This window comes from Myotis daubentonii, chromosome 1 (assembly GCF_963259705.1).
Source record: "Myotis daubentonii chromosome 1, mMyoDau2.1, whole genome shotgun sequence".
Taxonomy (NCBI): Eukaryota; Metazoa; Chordata; class Mammalia; order Chiroptera; family Vespertilionidae; genus Myotis; species Myotis daubentonii.
Genome location: NC_081840.1, coordinates 110,557,483 through 110,580,054, shown reverse-complemented (window position 1 = coordinate 110,580,054; position 22,572 = coordinate 110,557,483). Strand labels below are relative to the sequence as shown.

The following is a 22,572-nucleotide window of genomic DNA, read 5'->3' as shown; positions in this document are numbered from 1 at the left end:
TAATAATATAACTAGAGATGATTATAACTCATACCAGATCTGTGAGATGTGGATAGAGTCTAAATATTTTGCAGGTTGATATTAATGATTTGCTGATGTATATGGATATGAGAAAAGGAGAAGATTTAAGAATGATTCCATAGTTTTGACCTAAGAATTTGTAGGATATAATTACTATATTCTGAGATGGGAAACTGTGGGAGTCAAATGCCTACAACTGCCTGGCACGTGTGGTAGGTGTTTTGTGTGGAAAGACCACTGTGCATGCAGTCTTTTGATCCCCTCTCAGCCATGGAAGAATGAGCCTTGGGCCTGGAACACTTTTTTACCAAGAGATAGAGTCCTAATAGCCTATGCTTCTTTTTTCCGCATAACCATCACATAGCACCAGGTTAATGTCATTGCTGTATCTGTCCCTTGATACATGGGGTGCAGGGGAGGGTTCTTCTGCTATAGCACGAGATGGGTAAGTACAGACCAACCGCTCTGCATAGCTGCTGAGGGGGGCCTCCTGCCTATCGGGAAATCCACATCACTTCTGATACTTACCGTGCTGCTTCTCCATGTGAGTAAAGTGCTCTTCCATTCAGTGCTTGCTGTGTTGTTTTCCTTAGTGACTCCAGTATCAAGATGCAGTGGGCAGAAGTGTTTGGACTTCTACTCCTGTGGCAGGCAACAGATGCCACTTTGTAAATAGTGAATGGATGAGCAAATGAATCAATAGGAGGGTTCACACTTCAAATTAGGTGCTGTTAATTTTGAGGTGACTGTTAGACCTGTAAGGAAAGATGTTGAGTGGGCAATTAGATGTAAGGGTTTGGAGGGCAGGGGAGAAGTCTCCTGGGACTCTTCTGCAAGTCATTACTCATGAGTTGAAAAAAATTATAAAATAATTTAGGAAGACTGGCATTTCCATAATGAGTGTTTCTACCATACAAGAGACATACACTGAGTGGCCAGATTATTATGACCACCTGACGTTTGTAGGCAAATTAGCTATAATTTCACGCTGAAGTTGCTAGAGGGCCAGATCATTATAAACATCTGAACAGCACAACATACCTAAGCATCGTTGCTGATCAAGTTCATCCTATCATGTTGATGGCGTATCCCAATGGAGATGGCTTCTTCCAACAAGACAATATGCCATGCCACAGTGCTCGTATTGTGCAGGAGTGGTTTCAAGAACATGTGGGAGACTTTACCTTGCTTAGGTGGCCCCCACAATCACCAGATCTCAATCCAGTTGAGCATTTGTGGGACGAAGTTAGAGCTATCAGGCAGCTGGTTCCACAACCATCAAATCTCACAAAACTGGACAGTGCTAGTCATCAGGCATGGTGTCAGATTCCTCGCATCACCTTTCAACATCTCATGGAGTCAATACCAAGAAGAATTGCCGCAGTATTGAAGGCAAAAGGTGGCCCAATGAAGTACTGATTGGGTGGTCATAATAATCTGGCTGGTCATAATAATCTGGCCACTCAGTGTATATAAGACATATATAAGGACTGGAATGAAAGAAGGTTAAGAGATTAGCCAGAGAACATATATGCATAACCCATAGATACTGACAACAGTGTGGGGATGACCAAAAGGAAGGAGGGGCAGGGCTGGGTGATGGTACGAGGCGGGGGCGGGTGGGGAGGTGGGGGGAGGGAGGGCGCGAGCATGGAAGGAGACATCTATAATATGAAAATAAAATTTTTAAAAAGTTCATAACAGTATTATTAGTGTTAGACCTAAACTGAAAAACAATATTCCTCAACAAAAGAATGACAAAATATCAATTGTGGAATAGTCATAAAATGCTATTTTACAATGAAAATCAATGAACTCAGACACTTGCAGCAACATTAATGAAGCCAGACATAAAATAATTCTTTCTGTATAATTTCATTCATATAAATAAAACTAAGCTATAGTGTTAGAAGTCAGGATGGGAGGTTGTCCTCCTAGGGAGTAGGTAATGATTGGAATACTTTCTGGAAGGCTGGTATTGTTGTGTTTCTTCATCTGGGAGGTGATTACTCATTGAGATGTACGTTTAGGTGTTGGACACTTTTGGGATACATGTTATAATTCTTTTTTTAAAAAAAAGTTAAACTGTCATGTTAACATATTGCCTCCCAAAGAATTAGTTGATCATGTTCTATCTAGTACCTAGCTAGTGGTTTTAAGTGGTCATGAACCAGGTAAGATAATCTACTTAAATTATGGTGAGAAGGCTGTCGTACAAATAACTGAGGTTCTGATACTAGGAAAGAGGCAGGGCTTAGCATACTTCTCCTTGACATCTAGAATGTTATTTGATTTTTAAGTTTGGAATTTAAAGTGAATTAGAAAAAAATTGGTAGGAGCTCTTGAGTTTAAATATGGCATTAAAGCTCCAAACCCCACATATAAAACTGTAAGATAGAACATTGTCAATAGAATGCAGTAATCTTATCTATAATAATGAAAGCATAATATGCTAATTAGACCGGATGCCACCGCAGGGATGGAGGAGGCCGCCGCTGCTGCAGCAGCTGTGAGGGAGGGATCCAGGCAGCTGGCCCCGGTCGCAACTGTGAGGGAGGGATCCAGGCAGCCACTGCGGCTGTGAAAGCCTACTCTTGCATGAATTTCTTGCATAGGGCCTCTAGTAAAATTATATTTAAGTTGAGTTAGATGTGTCTTCATTATATTGAGCTTTTATTATAGACCAGGTTACTGCAAGTAATGGGAAATAATTAGACCACACCAAAAGTGTTATGGTCAGTTTGGGTCACCATATTTTAAGGGTGACACTGACAAATTAAAGCTCATCTAAAGAAAAGCATCTGGTTTTGTGGAATTATGAAATATGGATTGTATATCTGAAAAAACTGGAACTCTGAAATCTTACAGCACCCTGTAAGATATTGTCCTCATTTTACAGAAAGGAAATTGAGGCTCAAAGATAATTAATGATCTATTAAAATGTAACTGAAAAATGTTTTTGCAGACCTCATATTTGATTTTCAATCTAGTATTTTGTTTGTTTGTTTCAAAAAGTTACATTTTTAAGAATCCTGGATGTTAAGCCCTATACAAGGATAAACTTGAAACTCTAGAATAATTACAGATTAAATGGGAGGAAGGGAAACATTCAGGGTAGGAAGGTTAATGTGAGAAGATAGTTTGGTTATCAGTATTATGTTAATTAGAAATGTATTGTCTTATACATGTTTTTCTCTCTTAATTAAGGTTTTTGACTCCAATGAAGAATCTGGATATCTCGTTCTCACCATTGTTATATCAGGTCATTTCTTCATTTCCCAAGGACAAACACTTCTGGTAGGTTTTATGCATATAGTTTAATATGCAAACATTTTTATCTTCATAGTTTTACATTAATTTTTGTTTACTTAAGCTTCTTCATTCTCACTAAAATCCATCAGGTTCAACAACAAAGCATTTATTGAATGTTCTATAACACTGGGAAATAAAGAACATACTAAATATTGCCTGCCCTAAATTTTGTTGGGAGGCAAAATGGATTAAAGGATTGAGATTAACCAGTATTTATAAAGGAATCTTAACTGGGGATATTGGGTTGAAAACAGGCTAGATTTACAGAGAAATATGTTGAGAGTTTTCCATATAGGCTAAAGAGTATAAAGAGAGATAGATTCAAAGAAAAAGCTAAAAGAAAACTTTAAGCATGCTATTATTGCTTGGTATACACCTCTATAAAACTCTAATTTTATAAACATGCATTGTTCTTTATTCTAATTATGCACACATATTGTGGGAAATTTTTGGAATGAAGCAATATATAAAGGAGACAAAAAGTCATCTTTCTTGAAAGTTTATGCTTAAATTGGTATTTCATTAGAAACAAAATGGGTGCAGAAAGAAAACAATTATCAACTTCCAACCAAAGAAATTGTTTGAGAAAGGAAGTGTAAGGGACAGTTCTTGCATCATTTAGCTGTGAATAATATCTACATATACAAAAACAAATGTTTACTGAATATCTACATAGGCATATTTTATCCATTTAACAAATTTATTTATTGAGCAATTACTATGCTGATGGCAGCATCCCACAGTTATACACTGTGATCATTCATCTCTCCCCTTAAGTGGAATATAGCCTTATCCTTGAATGTGAGGTTACCTGCAAACCATATTTGGTTTCGTTGTGATGTGAAAACTGCAGCAGTAGTTGTACTGTTTTGCTTTATCTGCTACTGTTAGAGCTCATATGAGTTGCAAGGGATAAGATTTTTTTCTTCAGCTTTGAATGAAAAATATTCCAGATAGTGGACTGAGGGACATGTAGCACAAAGCTAATTCTCCCTGTCAACATTGTGGGTCTTTGCTGCATAGTGACAATGCAGTTTGGCTTCCTTAGGCAATAGGGGGCTACCCTGTACTTTGTCTATGCTCCATCTGTTTGCACCAGTGGTAAATGTTGTTACAAATTGGTAGAGTTTTCCTTGTATCATATGTGGAATTATTTTTTGAACTACAGTTACAAACCCACGTTTATTAAATTCCAGGACATTCACTACTGAGAAATATATAAGGGTAACTGTACAATGTGGGGAAGGTTGCATATACATATATAACTTAGAGTAATATTTTGAAAATAGTCTTTAAATTCTTTTTAAAAACCACCTTTACTGCCCTGGCCAGTTTTGCTCAGTGATTAGAGTGTTGACTCTCAGACTAAATGGTCTTGAGTTCAATTCCCGATCAAGGGCATGTATCTCGGTTGTGGGTTTGATCCCCAGGCCCGTGGGGGTGCATATGGGAGGCAACCAATCAATGTGTCTCTTCACATTGTTGTTTCTCTCTCTCCTCCCCCTTCCACTCTCTCTGAATATCAATGGGAAAAATATCCTTGGGTGGGAATTTTTTTTAAAAATCACCTTTACTGAGGTGTAACTTACATTTTAAAAATTCATTATTTTTAAGTGTTCAATTTGCTGTTTTGTTTTTTTAAAATATATTTTATTGATTTTTTTACAGAGGAAGGGAGAGGGATAGAGAGTTAGAAACATCGATGAGAGAGAAACATCGATCAGCTGCCTCCCGCACACCCCCCACTGGGGATGTGCCTGCAACCAAGTCACATGCCCCTGACCGGAATCGAACCCGGTACCCTTCAGTCCGCAGGCCGATGATCTATCCACTGAGCCAAACCGGTTAGGGCATGTGTTTTGATAAATGCGTATAATTATATAACCACTCCCATAGCCATGACCCGAACATTTCAGCTAATCTCTAAAATTTCCTTGTGCCTCTTTGCAGTCAATCCCCTCTGCCCACCTTCTGCACCTACCAAAATCACTGATCTGCTTTCTGTCATTATAGTTTTGCTTCTTCTAGATTTCATGTAAATGAAATCATACAATATGTAGTCTTTGTGTCTGGCTTCTTCCACTTAGCATAATGCTTTTGAGATTTATTCATATTGTTTATACCTTTTCATTACTAAATAGCATTTTATTGTGTAAATAAACCTAATTTGCTTATCCATTCCATTTTTGATAGACATTTGGATTGTTTACATTTTTGGCTGTTATAAATGACACTGGTATAATAAACATTTGTATACAAGCCTTTGTATGAACATATGTTTTTGTTTTCCGTTGGTAAATTCCCAAGAGAGGAACTATTACTGAGTCATATGATGAATCTATGTTTATAAGAAACTGCAAAACTGTTTTCAAAGGTACATTGCCACAAGCAATGATGAGGATTCTAGTTGACCCATGTCCTCATCAACACTTGATATTGTCAGTTTTTTTTAAGTGTAACTATTAGTGGATATATAGTGGTATCTCATGGTGGTTTTAATTGGCATTCTCTTAAGGAATAAGGATATTGAACATCTTTTCATGTATTTACTTGCCATTTGTATATCTTACTGGTGAAGTGTCTATACATATTTTTAATCATTTATAATTGAGTTGTCTTTTTATATTTGAACTAGAGAACCGGGGAACAGAATCTGTGCATGGGGGGGGCGGGGGTTCCCCTCAGCCAAGCCTGCACCCTCTCCAATCCGGGACCCCTTGGGGATGTCTGACTGCCGGTTTAGGCCTGATTCTGGAGATCGGGCCTAAACCAGCAGTCGGACATCCCTCTCACAATCCAGGACCGCTGGCTCCTAACTGCTCATGTGCCTGCCTGCCTGATCACCCCTAGCTGGCCCCCCTGCCAATCTAGTCACCCCCAAATGCCCCCCCTGCCAGCATGGTCACCCCCAACTGCTCCCCTCCCCTGCCAGCCTATTTTCTCCTCACTGCTCCCCCCTGCCTGCCAGGTCGCCCCCAACTGCCCTTCCCTGCCAGACTGGTCACTTATAACTGCCCCCCCCTCCCCCGTGCCAGCCTGGCTGCCCCACACAGCCTGCTGCTCAGTCGTTTGGCCATCCCTCACTAAACCCGCTGCCAGCCTGGTCACCCCACGCAGCCTGCTGCTCAGTCATTTGGCCGTCCCTCACTAAACCCGCTGCCAACCTTGTCGCCCCACGCAGCCTGTTCGGTTGTCCCTTTGGTTGTTTCCGATGTGATGACCCCTTGCTCTTTATATATATCCTATCTAATAATAGACAAAAAGGGTAATTAACTGTACCTCTGACACACTTCCCATTGGCTAATCAGCGCCATATGCAAATTACCTGCCATCCAAGATGGCAGCTAATTTGCATACTGCAGGCAGGGCGGGACAGCATGAGCTGCCATTGCCAGCCACCATCCAGGCCCCCATGCGTCAGCCCCAGAAGCCGCCTGCCTGCTGCCCGAGACCCGATCCAGTCAGGGCCGCAGGCCGGGGCCCATGTGCAGCCGCAGAAGCTGCCTGCCAATGCCTGTGTACATCCACAGAAGCCGCCTGCCCACCCCCTGTGACCCGATCTGGTCCCGGGTTGCAGGCCGGTGCCCGTGTGTACCCGCAGAAGCCGCCTGCCCACAGCGTGTGCAGCCACAGAAGCCGCCTGCCCACAGCGTGTGCAGCCGCAGAAACCTCGGGCCGGCACCCGTGTGCAGCCGCAGAAGCCGCCTGCCTGCTGCGTCCCACTATGATCCACTGAGTTATGAGGCCAGAGAGCAAGGAGAACTTCCGCCCCTGAGTCAAAGTGGGGAGCAGAGGACATGGCCTCCCCTCCTAAAGTCGCCAAAGGACAGGACCTAACCTAAGCCACATCCTCTGAGACAGCGGAGCAGGCACCACTGACCCTCTCTGCAGGCGGGCCCCCCTCCCCCTTCCCCTGTCCCTGCACAGCTCCCATAGCTCCCCACTGGATGAGTCAGGCACAACAGGTTTGCAGCCATGGGGCGATTTAGCAGCTAATGAAAAATGCGAGAACAAATAAATGAAGCAGCTACTGCAGTGGGGAAAAGACGTTCATCAAATTCGTTGTCTCTGAGAAACTGAGGCAGCCAGCACAGGCCCCTGCACAGGATGAGGCTTCTGCTTCTAAAGAAACGTCCTGGGGTTAGAGGTGAGGGGGTGCTGCCTTTCCCCTCTCGGAGCTCTCAGAGGAGTCTGTGCTCCCCCTCCTGGTATTCTTAACACCCAGAGACCCCTCCCCAATCCAGGGCAGGAATGTTCCACCCTGACTGCCTCCAGAAAGCAGAGAACAAAGAGGCACTTCTTGACTTCAAGCCTCTAAACCAGTGGTTCTCAACCTTGGCTGCACATTAGAATCACCTGGGAATCTTTTTAAAATCCTGATTTCTGGGCCTCATCCTCCAGAAATTCTGTTTCTTTGTTATGGGGTGGGGCCACAACATTAGTAACAAAGAAACAGAATTTTCGGAGGATGAGGCCCAGAAATCAGGATTTTAAAAAGATTCCCAGGTGCTTCTAATGTGCAGCCAAGTTTGAGAACCGCTGCTCTAAACAGACTTGACCACTGCAGGCAAAGACCTGCAGCTGAGAGGGGACAAGTTCTGGGTGTCGAGGTCCAGAGCGTGGAAGACCTCCTGGGGGAGCAGTGGATCTGGAAGCCTGTGTGCCGGGTCAGAGACACGCCTGCCTCCCACCCTCCCCTGCCCTGCACATAGACGTGCCTGGACTGGGGTGAGGAGGAGAAGGAGACCTAGAGGGAAGGAACTCTGAGTGTTTGTTGGCGGCCATGTAAAAAGGACTGTGACCCGCCCCTCCCACTGAGTCACCCCCTAAGGCAGCAGGAGACAGAGGGTCTGAGAGCAGCCACACAGCTCTGTGGCCGTGACCAAGGCACCAAGATGGTGTCCATGCAACGGGGCTGAGGAGGTGTCAGAGGACCTCACCCCAGAAAGCCCAATACCTCTTTGTGTGAGAGAGAAAAGGTGGCAGGGAGGGAGGGAGAGAACACATTGGACTCAAGAGGCCTCAAGGCCCAGATGAGGAGAATATACCAGGGATCAGCATGGACTTGAGCTCTGAGGTGAGGGTCAAGGGCAGCTGGGTGGGGGCCAGCCCAGACAGAAGACTGAGGTCCAGATGTTCTTGACCCTGCTCGGTTCTTTGGCACCTCTGCCTGAGATATAAACTGTCTGACATGGAAGTACAACTCCAGAGAAGGGGTGGGGAACCTAAGTTAAATAATATTTTGTTTTTGTTTTTTCACTTGGCAGAATGGGGGCTGAAGTTGAAGTTAGGTTTGGTTACTAAACGATAAAGAAAGCAACATTTCTCGCACACCCAACTGTGTGGTCTGAGTTTGCTGCTGCCTATAAACCGAGAAAAAGTTGTAAAATGAAGTACTAATCTCTAGAGTTTAGGTCAGACTGAGGAGTAGTGCCACTCAGCCAGAAGCTGGCTCATGGCTGGCCAGTGCGGAGGTGGTGACAGGAGCCTCTCCCACCTCCGTGGTAGCACTAAGAATGTCCAAGTAACAGTTTAGGCCCGATCCCTTGGGGGCCTAAGCCTTTAGTCGGACATCCCCCGAGGGCTCCCTGGCTGCCAGAAGGATGTCTGACTGCAAACGTAAGCCTGATCCCCCAGGGAGTGGGCCTAAGTCAACAGGTGGACATCCCCCAAGGGGTCCTGGACTGCAAATGGGTGCAGGCCGGGCTGAGGGACGTACCCTCCCGACCCCACCCCCACCCTCTGAGTGCACAAATTTTGTGCACGGGGCCTCTAGTCCTATCTAATAAAAGAGAAACATGGTAATAAGCCTTACCTCCGCTACCCTTTCCATTGGCTAAACAGGGCGATATGCAAATTAACTGCCAGTCAAGATGGCAGCCGGCAGCCAGGCAGCTTGAAACTAACATGAGGCTTGCTTGCTTCAGTGACGGAGGACTCCAACGTTCCCCGCCTGCCGCTGCCGGCCTCTGAGCTTGCAGTTTGAAACATTGTTACAAATATAGAAGCTAAACAAAACCCCAGAAACCTGCTTTCAGCCAGCCGGGATCTCAGAGCTGGAGTTGAAACAGTGTTTCGATTATAGAACCCAAACAAACCAGATACCTGCTTTCAGCAGCTGAGGCCTCAGAGCTGGAGCCAAGCCTCAGAGCTAAAGCTGGCCCAGAATAAAAGAAGAAAAAAGAAAAAAAGGAGCGGTTGGGAGCTTCAGTCACCCGCCAGCCTGAAAACGGCCCTCAGCCCCTCACCCAGACTGGCCAGGCACCCCAGTGGGGACCCCCACCCTGAAGGGGGTGTGACCAGCTGCAAACAGCCATCAGCCCCTCATCCAGGCTGGCCAGGCACACAAGCAGGGCCCCCACCCTGATTCAGGACACCCTTCAGGGCAAACCAGCCGGCCCCCACCCATGCACCAGGCCTCTATCCTATATAGTAAAAGGGTAATATGCCTCCCAGCAATGGGATCAGCGGAGCCGCGAGGCCTCCAGGCAGCACCCAAACCCCCAGATCACCCTGCGGCTCTGTGTGTGACAGGGGGTGGGGCCATAACCTCCCTATCCGCCCTGCTCTGTTCATGACAGGGGAAGGCGCCCCAACCCCCTGATCGCCCTGCGGCTCTGTGTGTGATAGGGTGTGGCGCCCCAACCCCCCCCCCCCCCCCCGCCCACGGGCCCTGCTCTTTGTGTGATGGGGTAGAGCCATAACCTCCCCATCGGCCCTGCCCTGAGTGTGACAGTGGCGGCGCCCCAAACCCCTGATTGGCCCTGCTCTGTGGGTGATAGAGGGCAGCGCCCCAACCACCCCCCACGGGCCCTGCTCTGTGTGTGATGGGGTAGACCCATAACCTCCCCATCGGCCTTGCCGTGAGTGTGACAGGGTGCGGCGCCCCAACCCCCTGATCTGCCCTGCTCTGTGTGTGACGGGGCGGTGTCCCAACTCCCCTATCGACTCTACTCTGTGAGTGACGGGGGAGATCCTCAACCCCCTGATCGGCCCTGCTCTGTGCATGACAGGGGGGAGCTCTCCAACCCCCTCATGGGCCCTGCTCTGTGCGTGACAGGGGGGAGCTCCCCAACCCCCTGATCGACCCTGCTCTGTGCGTGACAGGGTACGGAGCCCCAACCCCCCTGATGGGCCCTGCTCTGTGAGTGACAGGGGGCAGCGCCCGAACCCCCTGATTGGTCCTGCTCTGTGTGTGACGGGGTGGGGCCGCAACCGCCCCCATCGACCCTGCCTTGAGTGTGACAGGGGGCGGTGCCCCAACCCCCCAATCGGCACTACCCTGAGCGTGACTGAGAGTGGCATCGCAACCTCTGTATCCTCCCTGCTCTGTGCATGACTGGGGGCCGTGCCCCAACTTTCCAATCAGCCCTGCTCTGAGCCTGACCAGGGGCTGCACCTAGGGATTGGGCCTGCCCTCTGCCACCCGGGAGCAGGCCTAAGCCAGCAGGTCGTTATCTCCCGAGGGGTCCCAGACTGCGAGAGGTCACAGGCCAGGCTGAGGGACCCCCTCCTCCCCCACGAGTGCACAAATTTTTGTGCACCAGGCCTCTAGTAGATTATAAGAGTCTTATTCTGATTACAGCTCTTTTGACCAAAAATATGTTCTGCAAATATTTTTCCCATTCTGTGGCTTGCATTTTCATTTCTTAGCAGTATCTCTAGAAGAGCAGAAGTCCAATTCTGATGAAGTCCAATTTTTTCTTCTTATGATTTGTTTTCATATACTATTTATGAAATTATTGCCTACTCCAAGATTGCAATGATATTTTTATGTTTTCTCCAGAAGTTTTATTGTCTAAGCTCTTACATTCAAACTTACGATCCATATTAATTTTTAGTATTATTTAATAATGTTAATATTACTATTTTGTATAGAGTGCCTTCTTCCCCTAAATTAAAGTAGTGTCTTATTGAAATGTGGAATATAATCATAGGTTTTAGGGAATCTACTTCTGGAACCATTGAGTTAATTTTAAATATATGGTAAGAGTTAAGGGTCCAGTTTAAATTTTTTGCATGTAGATAACAGTTATTCCAGCACCATTTATTGAAAGGCTAGCTTTTCCTTGTTGAATTACCTTGGCACCTTTGTTGAAAATCAGTTTGCTCTGTGTGTGTGGATCTATTTATAGACTCTCTTTTCTGTTCTGTTGACCTATATGTCTATCCTTAGTCCAATAACATACTGTTTTACTTTAGTATTGTTGTAATTTTTGAAATCAATAATATAATTCCTTCAGCTGTATTATTTTTCAAAGTTGTTCTGGCTGTTTTAGTTCATTTGCATTTCTATATATATTTTAGAATCATATTTCCTACCAAAAAAAGCTTATTGGGGTTTTTATTGGGATTACTTTGAATCTATAAATCATTTAGGGAGAATTAACATCTTGATATTGAGTCTCCTGATCCATGAACATATTATAACTCTGCATTTATTTATACCTTTTATTATTTTTATTTCATTTATTTATATACTCAGCAGTATTTTGTAATTTTCACTATAGGTCTTACACAAGTTTAGCTACATTTATTCACAAATACTTTAGAGTTTTTTTTTACTATAAATAGAATTTTATTTTATTTTATTATTTTTTTTAATTAAATCTTTATTGTTCAGATTATTACATTTGTTCCTCTTTTTTCCCCCCCATAACTCCCCTCTTCCCAGCTCCCGCCCCACCCTCCGCCCTCACTCCCCACCCACTGTCCTCATCCATAGGTGCACGATTTTTGTCCAGTCTCTTTCCGCATCTCCCACACCCCTTTCCCCGCCCCAAGAATAGTCAGTCCATTCCCTTTCTATGTCCCTGATTCTATTATGATCACCAGATTATTTATTCACTTGATTCTTAGATTCACTTGTTGATAGATGCATATTTGTTGTTCATAATTTGTATCTTTACCTTTTTCTTCTTCTTCCTCTTCTTAAAGGATACCTTTCAGCATTTCATATAATCCTGGTTTGGTGGTGATGAACTCCTTTAGCTTTTCCTTATCTGTGAAGCTCTTTATCTGACCTTCCGTTCTGAATGATAGCTTTGCTGGATAAAGTAATCTTGGTTGTAGGTTCTTGGCATTCATCATTTTGAATATTTCTTGCCATTCCCTTCTGGCCTGCAAAGTTTCTGTTGAGAAATCAGCTGACAGTCGTATGGGTATTCCCTTGTAGGTAACTGAGTTTCTTTCTCTTGCTGTTTTTAAGATTCTCTCTTTGTCTTTTGCTCTTGGCATTTTAATTATGATGTGTCTTGGTGTGGTCCTCTTTGGATTCCTTTTGTTTGGGGTTCTCTGCGCTTCCTGGACCTGTAGGTCTATTTCTTTCACCAGGTGGGGGAAGTTTTCTGTCATTATTTCTTTAAATAGGTTTTCAATATCTTGCTCTCTCTCATCTTCTGGCACCCCTATAATTCTGATGTTGGTGCGCTTGAAGCTGTCCCAGAGGCTCCTTACACTATCTTTGTATTTTCGGATTCTTTTTTCATTTTGCTTTTCCAGTTGGGTGTTTTTTGCTTCTTCGCATTTCGAATCTTTGACTTGATTCTTGCGCTCCTCTGGTCTGCTGTTGGGTGTCTGTATAATATTCTTTATTTCAGTCAGTGTATGCTTAATTTCTAGTTGGTTCTTTATCACAACATCGAGGGTCTCATTAGATTTCTTGAGGATCTCACTACATTTATCGGCGGTCTCACCAGTCTTTTTGAGGGCCTTACTAAGTTTATCGGCAGCTTCTAGACAGTTCTTAAAAGACCTTAAAAGTGTGGTTCTGAACTCAATATCCTCCATTGACAGTTTTGTCCTGTTTCTTTGTCTCCGCATTTTTTTATCTTTTCTTGGTGCACCCCCTAGTGGTCTTTGTGCGCAGTCTTGTAGTTAAGCCTTGATTGTTGTCGGTAATACCGGGGGTGATTTGACCTCCAGGCTAACTGGCTATGAGAGTCCGCTGTGTCTGCAGTGGGAGAGCTTCTGTGCTGGATCTCTAGGGCAGTGCTAATCTAGCGTTTGCCTGAGGCTATCCGGCAAATGGTTCTGCGCCGGGCTTGGGCGGGGCGGGCCCCGGGGGATCTACAGGGCGGGCGGAGCGAGCTGTTATGGCTGCTCTCAGTTCCGTCCCTAGGGGCTCTGCCACTCAAGGTAGGGTTGATGGGGAGGTTGCGGCGCCACCCCCTGTCATGCACAGAGCAGGGCAGATCAGGGGGTTGGGGTGCTGCCCCCTGTCACGCACAGAGCAGGGCCCATCAGGGGGGTTGGGGCTCCGTACACTGTCACCCACAGAGATCCCCCTGCCATGCACAGAGCAGGGTGGATCAGGAAGTTGCGATGGCACCCTAAGTCACGCTCAGGGTAGGGCTGATTGGGGGGTTGGGGCGCCACCCCCTGTCACACTCAAGGCAGGGCCGATTGCGGCTCTACCCTGTCACACACAGAGCAGGGCCGATCAGGGGGTTGGGGAGCTCCCCCCTATCAGGCACAGAGCAGGGCCGATCAGGGGGTTTGGGTGCTGCCCCCTGTCATGCTGCTCCAGGGGCCAGGAGGCCTCGCGGCTCCGCTGATCCCAGTGCTGGGAGGCCTCGCGGCTCCGCTTGACACCAGGGCAGTGAGGCCTCGCTGCTCAGCTGATCCCGGTGCTGGGAGGCCTCATGGCTCCACTTGACACAGGGGCAGTGAGGCCTCGCTGCTCCGCTGATCCCGGTGCTGGGAGGCCTCGCGGCTCTGCCTATTCTGGTGCCAGGAGGCCTTGCAGCTCCACTGATCCCGGGTTCGGGAGGCCTCATGGCTCCGCTTATCCCAGGCTGGGAGGTCTCGCAGCTCCACTGATCCCGGTGCCTGGAGGCCTCGCGGCTCCGCTGATCCCAGTGCTGGGAGGCCTCATGGCTCCACTGATCTCAGGGTGGGAGCCCTTGCGGCTCCACTGATCCCGGGGCCAGGAGTCCTCGTGGCTCCGCTGATCCCCGTGCCGGGAGGCCTTGCGGCTCCTCTGATCCCCGGTTCGGGAGGCCTTATGGCTCTGCTGATCACTGGCCAGGAGGCCTTGCGGCTCCGCTAATCCCGGTGCCGGGAGGCCTCGCGGCTCCACTCATCCTGGTTCTGGGAGGCATATTACCCTTTTACTATATAGGATAGAGGCCTGGTGCACGGGTGGGGGCCGGCTGGTTTGCCCTGAGGGGTGTCCTGGATCAGGGTGGGGGTCCCGCTTGGGTGCCTGGCCAGCTTGGATGAGGGGATGATGGCTGTTTGCAGCTAGTCACACCCCCTTCAGGGTGGGGGTCCCCACTGGGGTGCCTGGCCAGTCTGGGTGAGGGGCTGAGGGCTGTTTTCAGGCTGGCGGATGACTGAAGCTCCCAACCTCTCTTTTATTTCTTTTTTCTTTTTTATTCTGGGATTTTATTTACCTTCTATGGCTGTCACTGGAGCTGAGAGCTGTCTTTAGCTCTGAGGCTTGGCTCCAGCTCTGAGACCTCGGCTGCTGAAAGCAGGGATCTGGGTTTGTTTGGGTTCTATAATTGTAACACTGTTGCGATCCTGCTGGCTGAAGCCCGGCTGACTGAAAGCAGGTTTCTGGGCTTTGTTTACTTTCTGTATTTGAAACTTTATTGCGACTCCAGCTCTGAGATCCCGGCTGACTGAAAGCAGGTTTCTGGAGTTTGTTTAGCTTCTATATTTGTAACAATGTTTCTTAGCAGCTGAGAGGCCGGCAGTGGCAGGCGGGGAACCTGGCTTCCTCCGTCACTGGAGCAAGCAAGCTTCCATGTTCGCGTCAGCTGCCTGGCTGCCGGCTGCCATCTTGGTTGGCAGTTAATTTGCATATCTCGCTGATTAGCCAATGGGAAGGGTAGCGAAGTTATGGCTAATTACCATGTTTCTCTTTTATTAGATAGGATAGGATGTCCCTATTTCCCCCCTTTTGCCCCCTCTACCCAGCTCTTGCCCCCCACTTCTCTCTGGCCATCACCATACTGTTGTCTGTGTCCATGGGTTGTGCATATATTTTCTTTGGCTAATCCCTTCTTTAAATTCACTTCTTTAAATTTTATTTTCAGATAAGTGCTTATAACTGCACTATTATATATTTTCTATTATATCATTTAGAATTAAGATATTTTTTAATTGAACCCTTGTAAATTTTAGCACAATTTAATAAATTATGCTAGAAGCAATTAGGAGATTTTTCATGTAATGCAGATACATTTCAATTAATATTTTATTAATTTTTAATTTTTAATATTTTAATTTGAAATAATCTCATACATGTAAAAAAACTATAAAATACTACAGCATATTATATGTACCCTTCACCCAATTTCTTAGGTGTTAATGATTTAAACATAACCATTATACAACTAACAAAGTTTGGAATATATTTTTCTTATAATCTCTTTAGTGTTACTTAATCCATTTACTTTGTTTTTGTTAATCTTCACCCAAGGATATTTTTCCATTGAATTTTAGAGAGAGTGAAGGGAAAGGGAGAGACACATTGATTCCTCCTGCACATGCTCTGATAGGGACTAGGGATCAAGCCAGCAACTGAGGTACATGCCCTTGAGTAGAATCGAACCTGGGACCCTTCAGTCCAAGGGTTAATGCTCTATCCACTGAGCAAAACAGGCTGCAGCTTAATTTATTTACTTTTAATCTCTATGTGTCTTTATATTTAAAGTGGGTTTTGTTTTTGATTCACCCTCATAATCTGTCTTTTAATTGGTGCATTTATGCCACTGACTTTCAGAGTCCTTACTGATAGAGTTACTACCATATCAGGCAGCTTCTGCGGGGGCCGAGCTGCCTCGCCACCCGGGGTCTTAAGAACATTTTCTTTTTCTTTTTTTTTTTTTACAAATGAACACAGTGAGGAGTCACGCACCTTTTTTTTTTCTTCAACTTTTTAACATGAGGCACAAAAAAAGATTCTCTTTGCGTGCGCTGTTTTACAGCTACAGGCTGAGGGGATAATGGCTTCCAGGGAGCAGCCTCGAGGCAGTCACGGCCCCCACCACCTGGGACGGAGGAAGGGGAGGCTGCAAAATGGCCTCGTCCGAGCTCAGACGCCTGCTCCGGGGGCTGCCCTGGATGTTCCCTGTGCCTATGGCCCAAAAGCGGGCTGAACCCTTGAGGGAACCGTCTGCCCCAATGTCTCCCTTTAAAATGAGACCCTTGATATGATCAGGATAGTATTTGAGTAACTCTTCTAAAACTGGCAAAGCCAGTAATTCCTTTGCAGTCTGAGAATACAGCAGAGCCAGATTAAACAAAGCACTTCTGAAGTCAGGTTGTAATTTTATGGCTTTCTTCATCCACATCTCTGCTTCAGAGTCCTTTTTGTCATCCATGGCAAGCATTCCCAGATTGAAATAACCATTAGCATATTGTGGCTCTTCATTTATATAACTTAAAAGTCGTTTTCTAGCTTCAGGTCTGAGCTTAACCTCACCTGATTCTTGCATAAATATACCAGAATTGAATAATGCTAGCTTATGTTTTGGATTTAGTTCTAAAGCACGATTAAAGTTTTTAAGAGCTTCATTTGGTTCTTTAAGTTCAATTTGAACAATCGCCAAGTTGTAACAAAGATCTGCATTATTTCTGTCCAACTCTAGTGCTTTAAGATATGCTTCTTTTGCTTTGAAAGGTTTATTCATTTTTAAAAGCAATTCTCCTCTGCTAATGTAAGCCTGTTTGAAGTCGGGCCTCATGCTTATCGCTTGCTGATACAGCTGATCAGCTTTTTCTAGCCGGGACTCATCTGCTCGGATCAGGTTGGCCAGATTAATATAGATGTTTAGATGGTTAGGGGCAATTCTGGCTGCATATTTTTTACCAGGAATAATTTGAGGCATCAGTGACTTGGCCGTCATATAAGAGTCTTCAGCTTCTTTGGTTCTATTTAAATTTTTATAAGTTCTTCCTACATTCATGTGGGCACCAATATCATCTGTGACACCGATGATTTTGCAACTGTGGAATAGGTCCCTGCCTGCAACTCCCAGGACACATAGGAGCCAAGCATATATATCTTAGGCATTCCCCTGGCTGAACATGGGTAGCCTGTAGAAAGTATTTCAAAGCTCTCTCAAAGTTCTTTTCATTTTCTAGAGCATGACCCACATTATTCCATAATTTGGCATTATTTTTATTTACCTTCAAGGCTGACATAAACAACGTATATTCAGGCTCCCAATCCCAATTTCTGTGGATAGTTTTTAAGGCATGAGTGAATACCACCAAAGACAGACAAACCCAGGATAACTTTTTAAATACACTTTTGTTTGATATTTTGTGCCTATCGACCAAGTGTAGCAGCTGCTTAAAATCTAAGGGGTGACCCCAGAACCAAACCTCGTCTGTGCCTGGCTGCCCAGGGGGTGGGCATGACTTTAATAGCCAAGATGAGGGGAAGGGAATAAACTACATGCAACTGTTAAGCCCAGATTTCAGGATCCCCAATAGACCACCAGGGAGCGCTGAGTCCGATGCAAAAGCAGAGACTCTTTATTCAAGCTAGCTTGAGCTCCCCCCACACTCGCCGATGCAGTGGCTGGGGCAGAGAGAGAGTGAGCTCTGTGGGGTGAGGGGTTTTATAGGAGGGTTGGAGTAAGGGGAGGAGAGAGGTCTGTGGGCCCTGCCGATTGGCCAGGCGCAAGTCGGTGTCTTGTTACACAAGATGTGGTCGTATCTATGGCGTGCACTTCCCTTGATTGTCATTGGTTAGTTTAAAGAAATCCTAGGTATGGCTAGCAGAGGCTTGGGCTTCCGGGAAGAAGCTCCTTGCTGAGCACATGGCTAAGGCTGCTGCCCAAAAATGGAGGATCTGGGGTAAGATGGAAGGCGTAGCCCTCGCCCTGGGGCAAGATGGAGGGCGTAGCCCTTGCCCTTTCACAACTACAACATCTGAAGTAATATTTACATTTGAAAACCTGGGCCGGGAAGCTTAGAACGGCATCGTGGCTGGGCTACCTCCTCTAGCTTGCTTTCCTCTACCACCGCTCGCATCCTGAGCTGAACACCCAGCCTCAGCACCGGCCTCTCCAAGCATAGCGCCACCCCGCTCTGAGCCACGCCCCCTCTCCATACGCAAACCTGGCGCCACCTTGTGCTTAGCCACACCCCTGCCTTTCTGTACAGAAAATGGCGCCTCCCACCTTGGGCTTAAGCCTCCAGGTGAAGAGCTGCCTCCGGCTTCCCAACGCAGGGCCGGATTGCTGTGTCTGGCTGGTCTTCTGGGGCTGGGCTGTGTCGCTGCCCGGGACGGGATCAGGGTGCCTCCTGCCCTTGCCGCCCCGCCCTGCACACAGCAGGCCAGGATCCCGCACTGGGGTGGCCAGCCCCAGGCAGGGCCGCATAGCGGGATCTGCCTGCAGTATGCAAATTAGCTGCCATCTTTGTTGGTGGTTAATTTGCATATCGTGCTGATTAGCCAATGGGAGGCATAGCGAAGGTATGGTCAATTATTAGACAACCATGTTTGTCTATTATTAGATAGGAAAATGTATTGAGTTCACCAAGTTTTGATAATGTATTCACCAGCATCACAATTATGATGTAGAACATTTCTTTTACCCCCAAAAGTTTCCTCATGTCCACCACCTCCATTCCTACACAACCACTTTTTGTCTTTCTGCTATGCTTTTTGTCATTACATATTAGTTTTGCCTCTGCTAATAATTGAAATAAATGGAATTGTATGGTATGTACTCTTTTGTGTTTGGCTTTTTTTACACAGCATAATGTTTTTGAGACTTGTCCACGTTGTTTTGTGTATCATGTTCTCTTTGGTGATTAGAATTTCATTTATGGATGTTCCACATATGTTTATCCATTCACTGGTGATGGATATTTGGGTTATTTCCAATTTGGGGCAATTATGAAGAAAGCTGCTATTAGCATTTGTATACAAGTCTTTGTGTGGACATATGTTTTAATTTCTCTTGACTATCTACCTAGGCGTAGAATTGCCAGGTCACATGGTAAGTGTATATTTAACTTTATAAGAAACTACTCCATTATTTTTCAAAGTGGTTGTATGATTTTGCTTTTCCACCAGCAGTGTTTCACAGTCCATGTTGCTTTATATTCTCGCTAATACTTCGTATTGTCCGTTTTTATAATTTTAGTTATTCTAGTATTGTGTAATGCTGTATTATGTGGTTTAAATCTTGTTTCCTGGATGACTAATGAAACACATCTTTCAGATGTTTATTGGCCAGGGTAAGAGATAGAACTCTTTTGAGGTATAATTGATATATAACATTATATTAATTTCAGTTGTACAAATAATGATTTGATATTTGTATATATTGTGGCATAGTTACCACAATAGTTCTAGTTAACATCCATCACCTTATATAACTACAGATATTTTTCTTGTGATAAGAACTTTTAAGATCTACTCTGTTAGCAACTTTCAAATATGCAGTATAGTATTATCTATATATATAAAATAGAGAAATATGCTAATTAACCAGGATGCCATAACGTGTCTACTGGACAGGAGGAGGTTTCCCAGCACAGCGTCAGGGGCGGGGCAGCAGGGGGAGGGTCTGATCAGCAGCTGCCGGGGCTGCTTCAAGGGTGCGGGAGGGAGGCAGGGCGGGACCCATAGCTGCCTCAGCTTCTGCGAGGCAGGGCCGGACCAGCAGGCTGCAGGGTCCAGGGATCGAGGCAGGGCCAGACCAGCAGGCTGCGGAGTCCAGGGTCCAGGGCAGGGGTCCTCAAACTACGGCCCACGGGCCACATGCAAATACAAATATTGTATTTGTTCCCCCCGTTTTGTTTGTTTACTTCAAAATAAGATATGTGCAGTGTGCATAGGAATTTGTTCATTTTTTTTTTAAACTATAGTCCGGCTCTCCAATGGTCTGAGGGACAGTGAACGGGCCCCCTGTTTAAAAAGTTTGAGGACCCCTGGTCCAGGGAGTGAGGCAGGGCGGGACCAGCAGGCTGCGGGGTGCAGGGAATGAGTCAGGGCCGGACCCGCAGCGGCTGCAGGGGCTGCTGCTCTGTGGACCCAGGTCAGGGCTCATGCAGGAGGCAACCAATCCATGTGTCCCTCTCACATTGATGTTTCTCCTTGTCTTTCCCTCTATCTTCCATGCTCTCTAAAAATCAATGGGAAAATGTCCTTAGGCAACTCGAGGGTGGGCAGCGCTGTGAAATTTCGAATGGCGCTCTGGGCTCCTAGTTAACTATAATCATCATGTTGTGCATTTCATCCCCATGAGAACTGAGAATAATCCCACACCTATATGGTCAGTTGATCTATGACAAAGGAAGCAAGAATATATAATGAAGAGACAATATCTTTAATAAATGGTGTTGGGAAAACTGGACAGATACATGAAAAAGAATGAAACTTGATCACTTTCTTACACCATATACAAGAATAAACTCAAAATGGATTAAAAGCTAAAATGTAAGACCTGAAGCACAAAACTCCTAGAAGAAAACACAGGCAGTAAACTCTTTGACATTAGTATTTTGGATATGTTTCTTCAGGCAAGGGATACAAAAGAAAAAAAATAAACAAATTGGACTACATCAATTAAAAAGTATTGTACCACAAAGGAAACCATCAACAAAATCAAAAGAGAGTCTGCTGCCCTCACTGGTGGCTTATGTGGTTGGATCATCATCCCATACAATAGAAAGTTGCAGGTTTGATCCCCTGTTGGGCATGTATGGAAGGCAACCAATCGATGTTCTCATGTTCTCTCTTATATCCATGTTTCTCCCTCTCCCTCTCCCTCTCCCTCTCCCTCTCCCTCTCCCTCTCCCTCTCCCTCTCCCTCTCCTTCTCCCTCTCCCTCTCCCATGTTCTTTGTATCATTGTTTACAATAGCAAAGATATGGAAGCAACCTGTGTCCATTGATAGATGAATATATAAAGAAGAGGTGGTACATATATACAGTGGAATATTACTCAGCCATAAAAAATGAAATCTTGTCATTTATGACAAAATCGATTGACTTAGAAGATATTATACTAAGTAAAATAAGTCAGAGAAAAACACATACCATATGATTTCACTTATATTTGGAATCTAAAAAACAAAATAAATAAACAAAACAGAAACAAGCTCATAGGTACAGAAAACAGACTTATTGGTTGCCAGATCGGATGAGGGTTTAGGAGGAAGGATGAAAAATGGGAGGGGATTAAAATGCACAAATTTCCAGTTACTCAGTCATGGGATGTAAAGTATAGCATAGGGATTATAGTCAATAATCCTATATAATAAAACCTTACTATGCAAATCAACCAAATGGCGAAATGACCTGTTTTTATGATGCACACTGACCACCAGGGGGCAGACGCTCAACACAGGAGCTGCCCCCTGGTGGTCAGTACACTCCCACAGGGGGCGCGCTGCTCAGTCAGAAGCTGGGCTCAAGGCTGATGAGCGCAATCGCGGTAGCAGGAGCCTCTCCTGCCTCCGTGGCAGCGCTTAGGATCCCTCGGGGGATGTCCAACTGCCGGCTTAGGGGAGAGCGCCTAAGCCGGCAGTTGGACATCCCCTGAGGGGTCCTGGACTGCAAGAGGGTGCAGGCCGGGCTGAGGGACCTCCCCAGTGCACGAAAGTCATGCACAGGGCCTCTAGTATTGTAATATTTAACTATATATTGTGCCAGGTGGGTACTCGACTAACTGGGGACAATCAGTTTACATAAATACTAGAGGCCCAGTGAATATATTTGTGCATTGATGGGGTCCCTCGGCCTGGCTTGCAGGAATCAGGCCAAAACCGCAGTCCAATGCTGCCTGCCGCTCCTGCTCATCCCAGCCCCTCTGTGCCTGCTGCCGCTCTGGTGTGGTCTCCGTAAGCCCTGCGTCTGGCGCCCATCAGTCAGCTGAGTGGTGCTCCCAAGGTGGGAGCGCACTGACCACCAGGAGGCAGCTCTTGCGTTGAGTGTCTGCCCCCTGGTGGTCAGTGCATGTCATAGCGACTGGTTGTTCGCTAAAGCTTTTATCCTATCTAATAATAGACAAACATGGTAATTGACCATACCTTCGCTACGCCTCCCATTGGCTAACCAGCATGATATGCAAATTAACTGCCAAAGATGGTGGCTGATTTGAATACTGCAGGCAGGGCGGGACAGCACCATCCCGCCTGCCCCGCCACCATCTGGCCTGCTGTCTGCTACTCGGGGTGGCGGGCATCCGTGTGCAACCCGACCCGGGGAAGCTGGGCGATGCAGCAGCAATCGGCTGGCCCACCCAGCCTCCATCTGGGCATC

The 22,572-nt window shown here is 46.0% G+C and overlaps 2 protein-coding genes across 3 annotated transcripts in view; one reads left to right on the top strand and one right to left on the bottom strand.

The window, feature by feature from the left end:
- The window catches only part of REC114 (REC114 meiotic recombination protein), a 158,295-nt gene that overhangs the window by 75,434 nt on the left and 60,289 nt on the right, over positions 1 to 22,572 (top strand). For both annotated transcript variants that reach the window (XM_059657642.1, XM_059657651.1), the window contains exon 2: positions 3,229 to 3,318. In XM_059657642.1, the coding sequence (XP_059513625.1) occupies positions 3,229 to 3,318 (90 nt within the window). The remainder of the gene's footprint in view (positions 1 to 3,228; positions 3,319 to 22,572) is intronic.
- LOC132228219 (protein O-mannosyl-transferase TMTC3-like) lies at positions 16,272 to 17,612 on the bottom strand. The gene has a single exon (XM_059684256.1). The coding sequence runs from the start codon at positions 17,250 to 17,252 to the stop codon at positions 16,272 to 16,274; it is 981 nt and encodes a 326-aa protein (XP_059540239.1). The 5' UTR covers positions 17,253 to 17,612.

Bases quoted from the DNA above. Each gene is read 5' to 3' on its own strand.
- LOC132228219 (XM_059684256.1), bottom strand. From the start codon at position 17,252: ATGAATGTAGGAAGAACTTATAAAAATTTAAATAGAACCAAAGAAGCT.